The sequence below is a fragment of the Neoarius graeffei genome, chromosome 12 (assembly GCF_027579695.1).
Source record: "Neoarius graeffei isolate fNeoGra1 chromosome 12, fNeoGra1.pri, whole genome shotgun sequence".
Taxonomy (NCBI): domain Eukaryota; kingdom Metazoa; phylum Chordata; class Actinopteri; order Siluriformes; family Ariidae; genus Neoarius; species Neoarius graeffei.
Window position 1 is genome coordinate 76,049,309 of NC_083580.1, and position 14,486 is coordinate 76,063,794.

At 42.9% G+C, this 14,486-nt stretch overlaps 1 protein-coding gene across 2 annotated transcripts in view; it reads left to right on the plus strand.

Annotated features, from left to right (window-relative positions):
• The window catches only part of heatr6 (HEAT repeat containing 6), a 54,915-nt gene extending 41,004 nt beyond the window's left edge, over positions 1-13,911 (plus strand). The window contains exons 16-20 of one of the 2 annotated variants that reach the window (XM_060936427.1): positions 2,149-2,271; positions 2,392-2,516; positions 2,607-2,703; positions 11,098-11,302; positions 12,711-13,911. In XM_060936427.1, the coding sequence (XP_060792410.1) occupies positions 2,149-2,271; positions 2,392-2,516; positions 2,607-2,703; positions 11,098-11,302; positions 12,711-13,318 (1,158 nt within the window). In that variant the 3' untranslated portion in view covers positions 13,319-13,911. The remainder of the gene's footprint in view (positions 1-2,148; positions 2,272-2,391; positions 2,517-2,606; positions 2,704-11,097; positions 11,303-12,710) is intronic. The other variant, XM_060936428.1, reaches the window with a different exon arrangement.
• Positions 13,912-14,486: the final 575 nt, after the last annotated feature.

A 14,486-nucleotide genomic window follows, 5' to 3' on the forward strand; every position in this document is an offset into this window, starting at 1 on the left:
TCATCAGCCTCAAGAATTAACTAATTTATTTAATAAATCTTAAAATGCATCCTACTAGTCGTGTACTGCAAAATACTGTACGTTACGTCATACCCTATGTAGTGACCATAGAAAAAGGGTTTGGGTTTCTGACTGTTGCCCCTTTTCCACCAAAGCAGTTCCAGGGCTGGTTCGGGGCCGGTGCTTAGTTTGGAACCGGGTTTTCTGTTTCCACTGACAAAGAACTGGCTCTGGGGCCAGAAAAACCGGTTCCAGGCTAGCACCAACTCTCTGCTGGGCCAGAGGAAAGAACCGCTTACGTCAGCGGGGGGGCGACTAACAACAACAGACCAACAACAATAACAAGACCGCGAAAGATCGCCATTTTTAAGCGACGAGAAGCAGCAGCTGTACAAACGCGAAGTCATCCATTATTATTGTTGCTGTTGCTGCTGCTGCTTCTTCTGTGTTGTTTTTGCTTCGATATTCGCGCCAAGGTTTATGCAAACGTAGCGACGTAACTGACGTATACAGCGACGTAATGATGTGGCTTCCCTTAGCACCGCGAGCTATGGAAAAGCAAACTGGTTCTCAGCTGGCTCGCAAGTTGAACGAGTTGTGAACCAGCACCAGCACCAGCCCCGAACCAGCCCTGGAACTGATTTGGTGGAAAAGGGGTATGTGTGTTGATTTCTGAATAAATATCAGGAATATTTTTGTGAATAAACAAATAAAAAGAATCTGAACTGAAGGCAGATTTTTTATTATCAAAATTCTATTGATCTCATTTTATTAAAAGTCGGAATGCATTTCTGATCGCTATTTTGTCGCTGCTATAGCAAGTTACGAGTGAAATACGCTCTGTAATATATCAGTCCATATGTCAAAGCGACGGCCGTAAACGAGATTCGTTGAGACCTGTACGAGACATCGTAGGACGGAAGTAAAACGTACAGCAGAAATCAAAGTGACCGACATCTGCCAACATTGTCAAAAGACGCGCGCCCTCTTTCGAACGCTGACGTAATCAAGCCGGAAGTTTTGTTTGTTTTGATAGCAATCAGGAAAGTTTGAAAAAAGTAGGCATCATTTAAACTCGTTTTTGTGCAATGTTTCGTTTGGAAAGCAGTTTTCAAAATGGCGGCACTGACACTTCATGTTTCGAAGTCTCGCACAAGTCTCGTGAAGATCGCACGGATAAGCGACGCCTGCCGTGGACCAAACGAACTAAATTCAGCACGGGTAAAAACCGAATAGGCCGATAAGTATAATATTTAATTGCAATTAGTTGCCAAGACGAGTCACGATATAAGGTTACTAAAACCGAAAACGTAATTGAATAACACGTTAATTAAGAAATAAAGCAAGTTTAAAAATGACTTCAGTTCTCCTTTAAAGTTGATGATGAAATCGTATAATAATAATAATAATAATAATAATGTTAAATTTATATAGCGCCTTTCAAGAAACCAAAGGATGCTTTACAATATAGACAAGGAAAAAATAAATAAATAAATAAATTAATTAAAAAAAGTAAAAAGTCCACCAAGTAGGGGTCAGGATATAATTCCCATGATGTAGCAGCCACAGTCCCACCAAAAGGTGCACGAAAACGAGTCCCACATCTCCAGCACCGCCGCCGTGACGCCGTCAGCAACATCGCTCGAACACCACGCCATGGATCCACAAAGCGAGCACAGAAGCACCGCCATGCAGAGCGCTGGTATGTCCAAGCTGCCTGCACAGCCGCCGCGACACCATCGAGCAACATCGCTCAGAACATCACGCCAAGCGTTAAAGCACAGATCGCTGGACAACCACGATGTAAAATGAGCAACGAGCTCACTGCAGTCCATAGCTGGGAGCGCAGGCATCACCCACAGCGAACCAAGGCCTGGAGGGAACCGACGCCCAAATTAGGTCCGGAGCTACACCACAACCGGCAGACAAAACCTTCAAACAAACATCAAACTACACAAACACACAGAAAAAAATAAATAAATGAAAATAGAAAAAGAAATAAAATAAAATAAAAAAGTTCTGTAGTGCTTCGAAAGTGGTTTTGACCTTCGTATGCAATACAGAAGTTTGTGAATTTGATTGGAGCAGCTGCCGCAGTGGAAAACTCGGCTCAGTGAACGTTTCCTGAAGTGTACCTGTTTTCTGAAGGACAAGACTCAGGTTCTATGCATCACAGTATTGCTTGGGCTGACGTATAGCGAGAACTCCTTGGTGAAGGCAGCAGCAGTGAGGGCTCTTGGTGTCTACATTCTCTTCCCCTGTCTCAGAGAGGTATGATGTGTGACTTGCGACACTGAAACCTTCCTCCTCCAGTCAGTAAGCTCTTCAGTCTCTGCTGTGACAGACCTGGCACATCATCTGGCACTCTTTTTTTTCTTTTCTGGTTCTCAGGACGTGATGTTTGTGGCAGACACAGCTAATGCCATCCTCACCGTTCTGGACGATCGCTCACCCAATGTCCGTGCCAAGGCTGCCTGGTCACTAGGCAATCTCACTGACACACTCATCGTCAACATGTAGGAGACTAATACATTTGTATGCTTTGTGCAATTTGATTTCGTCAACAGCTTTTAACTTCTGTAAGCTTTTTGTTTTTTTTCATCCAGGGCGTCCGTCGGACTGGAGTTTCAAGAAGAGCTCTCTGACATGCTACTTCTAAAGATGCTCAGATCTGCCACCCAAGCATCCAATGACAAGGACAGGGTATACATTGAGCTTTATTACTGCCTTCAGAGGGGGGGAGTTTGTTTGAGAAAACATAGCTACGCAACAAACAAGCATCCTGAATACCAACGAAGTCTCTAAACATGTCTGGGACAGTTGGTTTTGTTGTATAAAAAAAAAAAAAATTATGATACTTTGAACATCTATCAAGGCGCCATGAAATCCATTAATAAACCATGGAAATGATATTGCAGAGCTGTCACTCTGCCAAAATTCAGTGATTAGGTAAGCAGGGCGCATTAGTCATACCAGCAGCCAAGAGCAAGGACGCTCTCCAAAGCTGGACGTTATGGAAGGGTGGGTGGACATTAGAAGAGAACAATTATCGAGATCCCGTTTGGAGTTTGCTAAAATGCCTGTTGGAGACTTGGCAAGTTCTCTGCTCTGAGATCAAACTTGAACTTTTTAGCCTTGGTGCAAAGTGGAAACCCAACACAGCTATCACCCTGAGAACACCAGTGAAGCATGTTGGTGGTAGCATTATGTTGCGCGAATGCATTTTGTTCGCAGGGACCAGGAAAATAATTGCAGATAGGAACTCCGGTTGTGAGTCGGGAACTGAAGAAATGTCGGAGAGTCGTAATTATTCGGGCCAGTCGTTTGGATTTGCTGTTTTACTGTGTCATAACTAATTTGCATAGAGTTGAGAAAATCTCAGTCACTTGTTGCGCTGTTGCTTTGTGACTTCCCATTCTTACTGAAATCTCGACTCGGTGTCCTGCATGCACATAGACAATCCCTGTGTCCGAAATCACTCCCTCGTTCACTACTCCCTACCCCCTATATAGGGAATTACTGTATAGAGGACTATAAATGCCGCTTTTCCACTACAAACGCGGCTGAGTCGGGCTGAGCCGTGCCGTGCTGAGTCGGGCTGAGCGGGGCTGCTGGAGTTGCATTTCGACTACAACCGCGCTGAACCGTGCTGGCTGGAAGTGGGTGGACACATTGGGTGGAGTTAGTGAAAGTGGGTGGACGTCAGGTGATGTCGTTAAGCAGCGCAAACAGTGACATCAGTGATCTTTTAAGCGGTAGTCTCACGACCCAGATAGTAAACAATAAACATGGAGGACATGGAGTCGTTAGTGTTGCTGGTCTTGGTGCTGTGGCTTGTTGTCACCGACAACGCGGACAGATACTGGCAAGAGCGTATAGATGAGGCGAGGCGCATAAGGCTTCAGAAATTCTCGTAATTCGTAATTATTCTCCTTCCGGGTTTGCGGTGTTTACAGATCCCAGCGCGCTCGCGGGGCGTGTGTGGGCATGTGAGGACACTCCTCCTCACCAATCAGTGCACAGGGGAGTGTCTGCTCACGCCCCCAGCCTCACTCGGCACGGTTTGGCTCGCTTCAGCCCCACTCCAAAACGGTGCGAGTTTTAGGGGCTAAGCAGGGCTGAAGCGAGCTGAGTCGTGCTGGTTTTTGGTAGTCGAAACGCGAGCCGTGTCGGGCTGAAGTGAGCTGAAGCGAGCTGAAAAAGGGTAGTGGAAAAGGGCCAATAGTGAGCTCATTGGTAAAATGAAAAAAAAAAAACCACTTTCGGACACTAGTCCGTCACGCTGGTATTTACTGTCATCATTACTGTCGCACATTTAAAATGTGCCAGGTCAGTCGGCTGGTGGGTTTTCAAAATAATAAATACATGTATGTTATTTCCCAGCTGGGAGGTCTGTGTCGTGAAATACCGTGACCGAGGTCTTGAAAGTACTGACTGAGGCCCTCTGGGCCGAGGTCAGTATTCAAGGCCGAGGTCACGGTATTTCACCATACGGACCGACCTTAAGCTGGTAAATAATATATTTATTTTTTTCTTTACCAAATTCGAACAGAAAACGAGAGCGCCCGAAAGGGAAAACCGAGCCGAGACGCCATTTTGAATCCTCATTCACGGCTGTAATGCAAATGGCTTCCTCCTCGGTATACAAGTGCACTTCCATGGCAGGAAAAAAACTACATTTTGCCGCCTATGTAGTCCCCTATTTATACAAAATTGAGTCATTCAGGATTCAGCCACGTTTTTGCTCGGCGTTAGCAACAGTTAGAGGTTTTTAGCTTTCTCCTGAAATGTTTTCTTTTATTTCTTCTTCCTCAGGGTAGTAAAACTCGCTTTCGCTGTGAACACTGTCATTATCGCTATTCATGCTGTAAAATTAATGCTATTCTCCTGAGAAATGCTGGCAAACATTTATAAGATTTTTGATCATCTTATAAATAAATCTTATAAAAAAAAGATAAATGTTGACAAAAAAATGCTACTATGTTTGTTGTTGTTGTGAACGAGCAAGTCGCCAGAGGTCTGTAACCGGGGTCCGTAACTGGGGTCCGTATCGTAGGATACGGACCCGCTCGCCAGCCAATCAGAGCGCAGGATTTGATGGAAAGCGGACCGCGAAAAAAATAAATGCTTGTAGTTTTGTGATAAATCCATATTATACTGAGCATATTTCCCACATTAATCAGTACCAAGTCCCTGCAGCTTTCAGTTCTTTTTAAATCAAGGCTGAATACTTTCTTCTTTTCCGCTGCCTTTTATTAAATCACATTTGAGACTTTTAATTTGATTTCTTTCAGTGTGACCGCAATTAATATGTATTGCTTTGGTTAGTGACCATCGGTGTAAATAATAATCACTAAGGACAGCACTACAAAATGGCGTCCTCGCTATATAGCGCCCTATATAGTGAGTAGGGAGCGATTTCGGACACAGGGAATGAACGTCACTTGCTAGTGACGATTTTTGGGTGGCACGGTGGTGTGGTGGTTAGCACTGTCGCCTCACAGCGAGAAGGTTCCGGGTTCGAACCTCACGGCTGACAGAGGCCTTTCTGTGTGGATGTTCTCCCCGTGTCTGCGTGGGTTTTCTCCGGGTGCTCCGGTTTCCCCCACAGTCCAAAGACATGCAGATTCAGTCCAATGGAGACACTGTAATTGGCGCAGGCTGTAGTGCTTTCCCAGCCATAATGCATGTATATATATCTTGCTATGGCAAAGCTAATTAAATCAAAAATATATAGTGCGAACGTAAAAGCGTTTTCTGTTCTTTTGTCAGTTCTTGTTCATTGTGATCTCAATTTCATATACGGTAGAGACAAGATTAATATGTAAATGCTAACGTGTTCCTTCAAGGAAGTGTTGATAATGATTAATGAGGGGTTTTGTTTTTTTTATCCCCTGCTGGCCAAAAGGCCCGAAGCGGGATTATGTCGTGGCGATGTCTGTCCGTCTGTCCGTCCAGGGAAGGGTGCTCCCCTTCTGAAATCATCTCATCTCATTATCTCTAGCCGCTTTATCCTGTTCTACAGGGTTGCAGGCAAGCTGGAGCCTATCCCAGCTGACTACGGGCGAAAGGCGGGGTACACCCTGGACAAGTCGCCAGGTCATCACAGGGCTGACACATAGACACAGACAACCATTCACACTCACATTCACACCTACGCTCAATTTAGAGTCACCAGTTAACCTAACCTGCATGTCTTTGGACTGTGGGGGAAACCGGAGCACCCGGAGGAAACCCACGCGGACACGGGGAGAACATGCAAACTCCACACAGAAAGGCCCTCGCCGGCCCCGGGGCTTGAACCCAGGACCTTCTTGCTGTGAGGCGACAGCGCTAACCACTACACCACCGTGCCGCCCTGAAATCATCTCCTCTCAATTTTTGGAGGAATTTCACCAAACTTGGTAAAACGCATTGTTATATGTCGGTAATACACATATTGTAATTTCGTAAAATTCGGTCACATTTTACCAGAGTTACAGCCCTTGATTAACATCCTTGTACTTTCACAATTTCATGAAGGTGCGCTCGCCTTCTGACATCAACTCCTCTCGCAATTTTCGGACGAATTTCTCGAAGCTTGACAAAAGGCCTTGTTATATGACGTTAATACGCATCTTGCGATTTTAATTTCGTTTGTGAAAATTTTCCCAGAGTTTTGACCCTTTCAGTGGCGGCTCCAGAGATTTTTCCTTAGGGTGGCAAAGGAGGGGCATAGGTTCCAGGAGGGGGGCATAGGTTGTCGATGCAGCAGATCGTAGAAATCATTTTTACTTACGCTCAAGAAGTCATCTTGTCAAATATATATTGAGCTATTGTACCATCAAGGAAAACGGATTCAACCATCTAAACCATCTTTTCTGAAAGTATATTCCCAAGCAATGAATGGAACTATTCTGCCCTAGCGATGTATCAAAAAATAGACAGATAGCGAACGGTTTAGATTGTGGATCTTTACTGAAGACTTCAAACTTGTACAGATGTGTTCATACATGTCAACCTATACGGAATGTCCGTATTTTATACAGATTTGATTCAATAAACGTAGTATACGGGCGTATAAATAAAGTTATACGGATTCTTTAAAAAAAACTTCAATATTTATTTAGAGCTATAATCAATTCCCATGATGATAAAAGAGCGCATAACATTTACAAACGTACTGTACACCACAGACAGCCAGGAAAGAGTCTTATGAAATCGCGTGTTATCTTGTGGTAGTGAGACTTCGTTCCACTTTTGATCATGCGCACACCGCATTGCGAGAATCCCGCCAACCGGGAAGTCATAGACATATAAACATAGACGCCGCCTTCTGCGTAGAATCATACGTCATCCTCGCCGCCATATTGGATGTGGCAAAGTGGAGATTCTTCAACCGTCTCTGGCCGAGAATAAAAATGCCTCATTCATGTGCTGCGTTTAACTGTACCAACAGGTTTACCGTCCAAACGAGATCACATGGGATTACCTTTCACAGGTGAGACTGGAAAAATACTTTTCATTGTATTTGGTCATTATAACGTAATTTTACGAACAGATTTTCCTGACTTTGTGGCTAATATGAAGTCTCGCGCATAATAGCCGCTCGGTGAAACCTGTCTCCAAACAATGAAGTATTTCCTTCGTAACTACGCTGATAACACTTTTTGTCAAACATTGGAGCTTTGTATTCATTCTGAAGGTTTATTGTTATTAATATTGAATAAAAAGTAACTGGGATATATCATTGTTAATTATCATTCATATTTTAGGTAAATTATTTTAATTTGCATCTTATACGGATTTTATAAGGGAAATACGGATTTTGGAGGTTGGTTATACAGGTTTGATTGACCAAAGGTTGACATGTATGTGCGTTCATCCTCGATTTCCGTAAAATTAAAAGAAACAAATTAAGTACATCACTAAACTGAATAGCACACAGGCGAAAACGCGAGCTAGGCTGACCTGCTAGTAATGCTAACAGAACGTCTCTCTCTGGGTGAAACCATTTCAAAATTCCGGGGGTGGGGTGGGGTGTGAAATAAGGGTTGTTTTACAACCCCGATTCCAAAAAAGTTGGGACAAAGTGCAAATTGTAAATAAAAACGGAATGCAATGATGTGGAAGTTTCAAAATTCCATATTTTATTCAGAATAGAACATAGATGACATATCAAATGTTTAAACTGAGAAAATGTATCATTTAAAGAGAAAAATTAGGTGATTTTAAATTTCATGACAACAACACATCTCAAAAAAGTTGGGACAAGGCCATGTTTCCCACTGTGAGACATCCCCTTTTCTCTTTACAACAGTCTGTAAACGTCTGGGGACTGAGGAGACAAGTTGCTCAAGTTTAGGGATAGGAATGTTCACCCATTCTTGTCTAATGTAGGATTCTAGTTGCTCAACTGTCTTAGGTCTTTTTTGTCGTATCTTCCGTTTTATGATGCGCCAAATGTTTTCTATGGGTGAAAGATCTGGACTGCAGGCTGGCCAGTTCAGTACCCGGACCCTTCTTCTACGCAGCCATGATGCTGTAATTGATGCAGTATGTGGTTTGGCATTGTCATGTTGGAAAATGCAAGGTCTTCCCTGAAAGAGACGTCGTCTGGATGGGAGCATATGTTGCTCTAGAACCTGGATATACCTTTCAGCATTGATGGTGTCTTTCCAGATGTGTAAGCTGCCCATGCCACACGCACTAATGCAACCCCATACCATCAGAGATGCAGGCTTCTGAACTGAGCGCTGATAACAACTTGGGTCGTCCTTCTCCTCTTTAGTCCGAATGACACGGCGTCCCTGATTTCCATAAAGAACTTCAAATTTTGATTCGTCTGACCACAGAACAGTTTTCCACTTTGCCACAGTCCATTTTAAATGAGCCTTGGCCCAGAGAAGACGTCTGCGCTTCTGGATCATGTTTAGATACGGCTTCTTCTTTGAACTATAGAGTTTTAGCTGGCAACGGCGGATGGCACGGTAAATTGTGTTCACAGATAATGTTCTCTGGAAATATTCCTGAGCCCATTTTGTGATTTCCAATACAGAAGCATGCCTGTATGTGATGCAGATCACGGGCACCCAGTATGGTTTTCCGGCCTTGACCCTTACGCACAGAGATTCTTCCAGATTCTCTGAATCTTTTGATGATATTATGCACTGTAGATGATGATATGTTCAAACTCTTTGCAATTTTACACTGTCGAACTCCTTTCTGATATTGCTCCACTATTTGTCGGCGCAGAATTAGGGGGATTGGTGATCCTCTTCCCATCTTTACTTCTGAGAGCCGCTGCCACTCCAAGATGCTCTTTTTATACCCAGTCATGTTAATGACCTATTGCCAATTGACCTAATGAGTTGCAATTTGGTCCTCCAGCTGTTCCTTTTTTGTACCTTTAACTTTTCCAGCCTCTTATTGCCCCTGTCCCAACTTTTTTGAGATGTGTTGCTGTCATGAAATTTCAAATGAGCCAATATTTGGCATGAAATTTCAAAATGTCTCACTTTTGACATTTGATATGTTGCCTATGTTCTATTGTGAATACAATATCAGTTTTTGAGATTTGTAAATTATTGCATTCCGTTTTTATTTACAATTTGTACTTTGTCCCAACTTTTTTGGAATCGGGGTTGTACAATCAGGGTACAAAGTTTGTGTCACAGGGGTCCAAAATTCAAATTGATTCAAACTGGTTCTTGTACCAGTTTTTAAGTGAAGGGCAAGTTAAAGAACAGATTTCAGGTAATTTTTTGACGTGTGTGTATGGTAGTTTTGTGTAATCTGCTATAAGATAAAGAAGATTAAGTGTAGCTTTAAGCAGGGCTGGGAGAAACAAATGAAGTGATTCTCGGAGAGGACATTTTTTTTTTTTGACAATTCAGAATCCACTACTTCCATAGTGCTTTTAAATATAAGGCTGTAAGCTTTGTGTTAGTTGTCTCTAATATTTATGTCCCAATATCTTGACCACATTTTAGGATGAAAATAATCATTTTAGATATGTTATTTTATATTGAAAAATTAGCTGTCTCGGAGAGGACTTTTTTTGACACAATTACATACTAATTTGATCAAAAACTTACTGGCATTCAACATTAAAACTTAACTATGTTTCCAATGATATGGAACCAAATATGTGTTTTATGGTATAAAGAATGATGTAAGTGCATCCCTTTTGGAGCTACCTGTGGTCAAAAAAGCACTTTTTCTAAATGACACGAGTAATTTTGCTAAATATGACACATATTGCCATACATTCACCAAAAATAACGTTATCACCAATTTTTTTTTTGCATGGTAAATAGAGCTATCACAGGGCTACAATAAACAACCAAGTTTATTTAGTCAAGCCTTTTGATATTGAAGATAATAAGTGTTAAATGTGATTTTTAGCTTGCGTACCCTGATTGTAAAACAACCCATAACGCAAATAACGGTAGGTAGAGATGAGATGAGGGCTTAGTATCTCTGTAGATAGATAACTGAATTTCAAAAATGTGTTTTAATAAATAATTCTTTTTAAAATAGGGGGGCAACTGGGGTGGCAAGACATATTTTTACAGTGGCAACTGGCACCTTTTGCCACCCCTTAAAACTGCGCCTGGACCCTTTGATTAAATAACTTGTACTTTGACAATTTCATGAGGTTCTTCTGAAGTCAACTCTTCTCAGAATTTGTGGAGGAATTTCACCAAACTTGGCGAAAGGCTTTGTTATATGACAGTTATACACATATTGAAATTTTGTTTAATTTGGGCAGAGTTATGCCCTTGATTATTAACAAACTTGTACTTTGGCAATTTCATCAAGGTGTGCTCGCTTTCTGAAATCAACTTCCCTCACGATTTTTATTCCCCGCTGGCCGAAAGGCCCGAAGGGGGATTATGTCGTGGTGATGTCCGTCTGTCTGTCCCAGGAAGGCTACTCGCCTTCTGAACTCAATCAGGATTCTTTGTTATATGTCAGTAATACGCATATTGCAATTTCATTCAATTCAGTCGCATTTTACCAGAGTTATGGCGCAGTCGCCAGCGGGGGATATTGTGCTGTCAGAGCACTCTTGTTTGATGCTGCTGTTGTAATGATGTTATTGTTATTTTGTAGGTAAAGAGTAACGCAGTGCGATCTCTGGGGAACCTGCTGCACTTCCTGCAGCCGGTGCACCTGAGCAAGCCAGCGTTTGTGCAGCCTCTTGATCAGGCCATGAGAGCGCTTATAAATACAGCCAGAGGAGATGCTACCATGAAGGTGCGCTGGAACGCCTGTTACGCTCTGGGGAACGCTTTCCAAAACCCTGCCTTGCCTCTTGGTGAGTGTTGAATGATTCTTGGTGCAAATTAAGTCTAGTAGTACCAGATAAACCCTTCTGTAGAAAGGTAAATCACGCTCAGCCGAGGCATAAGAGATCGTCCCTTAAAGAGTTATGCTAGAACAGGAAATACCGTATGTTCTTGCGTTAGCGCAGAACTTCTTTGAAGAGATGTCCATGGGTTCTTTTTTTTTTAATTTAATGAAGTCTTAAGATCAATTAATAGACTTGGCACTCAGCTACGTCTTTTAACGAATCACCCTCAAAGGGTTTCAGTTTATTAAACGTATAAAGCTATTAGTATAACGTTTGAGTGCAGAATTAATCTGAAATAATAATTAAATAAATCCGGCTACAATGAGCAGTTCTGTCGACAGTAAACCCGTGATAAACTAAGCATAATATCTAAGAGCAAAATAAACGATTGACGGATAAACTCAGCAAAAAGGCTTCTACATATTACCGTGTGTCTTTTATAGTTAAAGGAGAACTGAAGTCATATTTAAACTTGCTTTATTTCTTAATTAACGTGTTATTCAATTACGTTTTCGGTTTTAGTAACCTTATATCGTGACTCGTATCGGCAACTAATTGCGATTAAATATTATACTTATCGGCCTGTTCGGTTTTTAGCCGTGTTGAGTTTAGTTCGTTTGGTCCACGGCAGGCGTCGCTTATCCGCGCGATCTTCACGAGACTTGTGCGAGACTTCAAAACGTGAAGCGTCAGCCAGGCGTCAGCGCCGCCATTTTGAAAACCGTTTTCCAAACGAAATATTGCACAAAAACGAGTTTAAATGACGATTACTGCCTACTTTTTCAAACTTTCCTGATTGCTATCAAAACAAACAAAACTTCCGGCTTGATTACGTCAGCGTTCGAAAGAGGCCGCGCGCGTCTTTTGACAATGTTGTCAGATGTCGGTCACTTTGATTTCCGCTGTACGTATTACTTCCGTCCTACGATGTCTCGTACAGGTCTCAACGAATCTCGTTTACGGCCGTCGCTTTGACATACGGACTGATATATTACAGAGCATATTTCAAACACTCATAACTTGCTCTAGCAGCGACAAAATAGTGATCAGAAATGCATTCCGATATTTAATAAAATGAGAAATAGAATTTTGATGATAAAAAAATCTGCCTTCAGTTCTCCTTTTTTTTTTTTTTAAAGATTTTTTTTCACCTTTATTGGATAGGACAGTGTAGAGACAGGAAATGGGCGGGAGAGAGAGATGGGGAAGGATCGGGAAATGACCTCGGGTCAGAACCAGCCCCGAACCAGCCCTGGAACTGCTTTGGTGGAAAAGGGGCAAGAGTGGGAGTCGGGAGGAACAGGAACAAAAAAATGAAAACTTTTGAAATATGCAGCTACATTAATCCTTGTTTTCATCACCATTTCCTCAGGCACTGCCAGCTGGTCTACAGAGGCGTACTCTGCTCTCTCGTCCATCGTCACGTCCTGCAAGAACTTCAAAGTCCGCATCAAATCCGCTGCCGCGCTGTCTGTCCCCGCTGAACGGGAGCACTATGGAAACGAGCATCAGTTCGCTGAAGTGTGGCGAGCCTTGGCCCAGGCTCTCGAACATAGCGAAGAAACCCAGGACTTTCTTGAATACCGCTACTGCGCCAGCTTGCGTTCGGAGCTCTGCCACGCCCTGCTTCACCTCCTGACCCTGTGCCAAACTAGAGATCTGCCTTCAATCGGCGCATCGCTGAGCAGCCAGTCGAGACCTGCGCTGCACGGCTTCTTGGTTCATTACCTCACTGACGTTCCTTCGGTTTCTGCACACGGTGTCATTGGTGGAGAAGGTACAGGATGCCAGACGGAGCCTACAGACAGACTGAAGCTGCTGGATCAGACCCTGATCAGACTGAAGGAGCCGGAAGAGGATGTTAATAAAACTGGAAGCAGGTCTGATCTTGACACAGTGATTGGATTTTTAGAGGAAGTTATGAAGACTTGCAAAAGGTTGAAGGTGTCCGAAGGAACGGACACGTCACGGATACAGTAACTCGCCGTAGAAGCTATCCTGTACATTTCGCAGTTATAGCAACGGAAACAAATTTCCGCTTTGGTGGATCTGCCACTCATAAATACATAAACACGAAACTCAGTTTATATAAGATGTTTAGAAAATGTATTGTGCTACAGGTTTATTCAAATGAGCCTCTTTGAGCTTGATTTAATAAAAAAAATGTTGAATTCAAGATGTAACATACATTTGGCACTTTATTAGGAGCACTTGCACGCCCATCCGTTCATGCAGTCGTATCCAGTCAGCAAATTGCGTGGCAAGACTGATGACAAAAGACCAGACGACATTTTGCCTGATTTTCGGTTTCTGTAGCATCAGATTCCTGACAGGAGTGGAACCTGATGCGTCTTCAGATGGAAATGTGAGGAAACGGTGTAAACTTGTGGAAGCAGGAATGCTTGACTGAAGCCAGATAGAAGGAACAATAAAGTTTTTTCAAGTGAAGGTTATGGTACTGGTTTGTGTGTCTGAGATGTGAACAGCAGAGGGCGATATAGAGCTATGAGTTCAAGCCGAGGTTTTTCATTTAATGTGTTTTATCATAAGGAATTAAAAATAAACATTTGTTTACCTCTATTAGTATTCCAGACTATTTGTGAAGACCTTTGTTTTAATGTTTATTACTCAGGCACTTAACATTTATTATCCTGGTGGTGTAGTGGTTAGCGCTGTCGCCTCACAGCAAGAAGGTCCGGGTTCGAGCCCCGTGGCCGGCGAAGGCCTTTCTGTGTGGAGTTTGCATGTTCTCCCCGTGTCCGCGTGGGTTTCCTCCGGGTGCTCCGGTTTCCCCCACAGTCCAAAGACATGCAGGTTAGGTTAACTGGTGACTCTAAATTGAGCGTAGGTGTGAATGTGAGTGTGAATGGTTGTCTGTGTCTATGTGTCAGCCCTGTGATGACCTGGCGACTTGTCCAGGGTGTACACCGCCTTTCACCCGTAGTCAGCTGGGATAGGCTCCAGCTTGCCTGCGACCCTGTAGAACAGGATAAAGCGGCTAGAGATGAGATGAGATGAGACAACATTCAGGAAAACAACATTGGGTCAAAGCTAGAACTGAGCTGGAGAAAAACATTCCGGTGCTTTATGTCACTTCATTTGGCAAAACGGTAACCAAAAAGTTCCTGTTTGTTGACGGGAGCCCTAT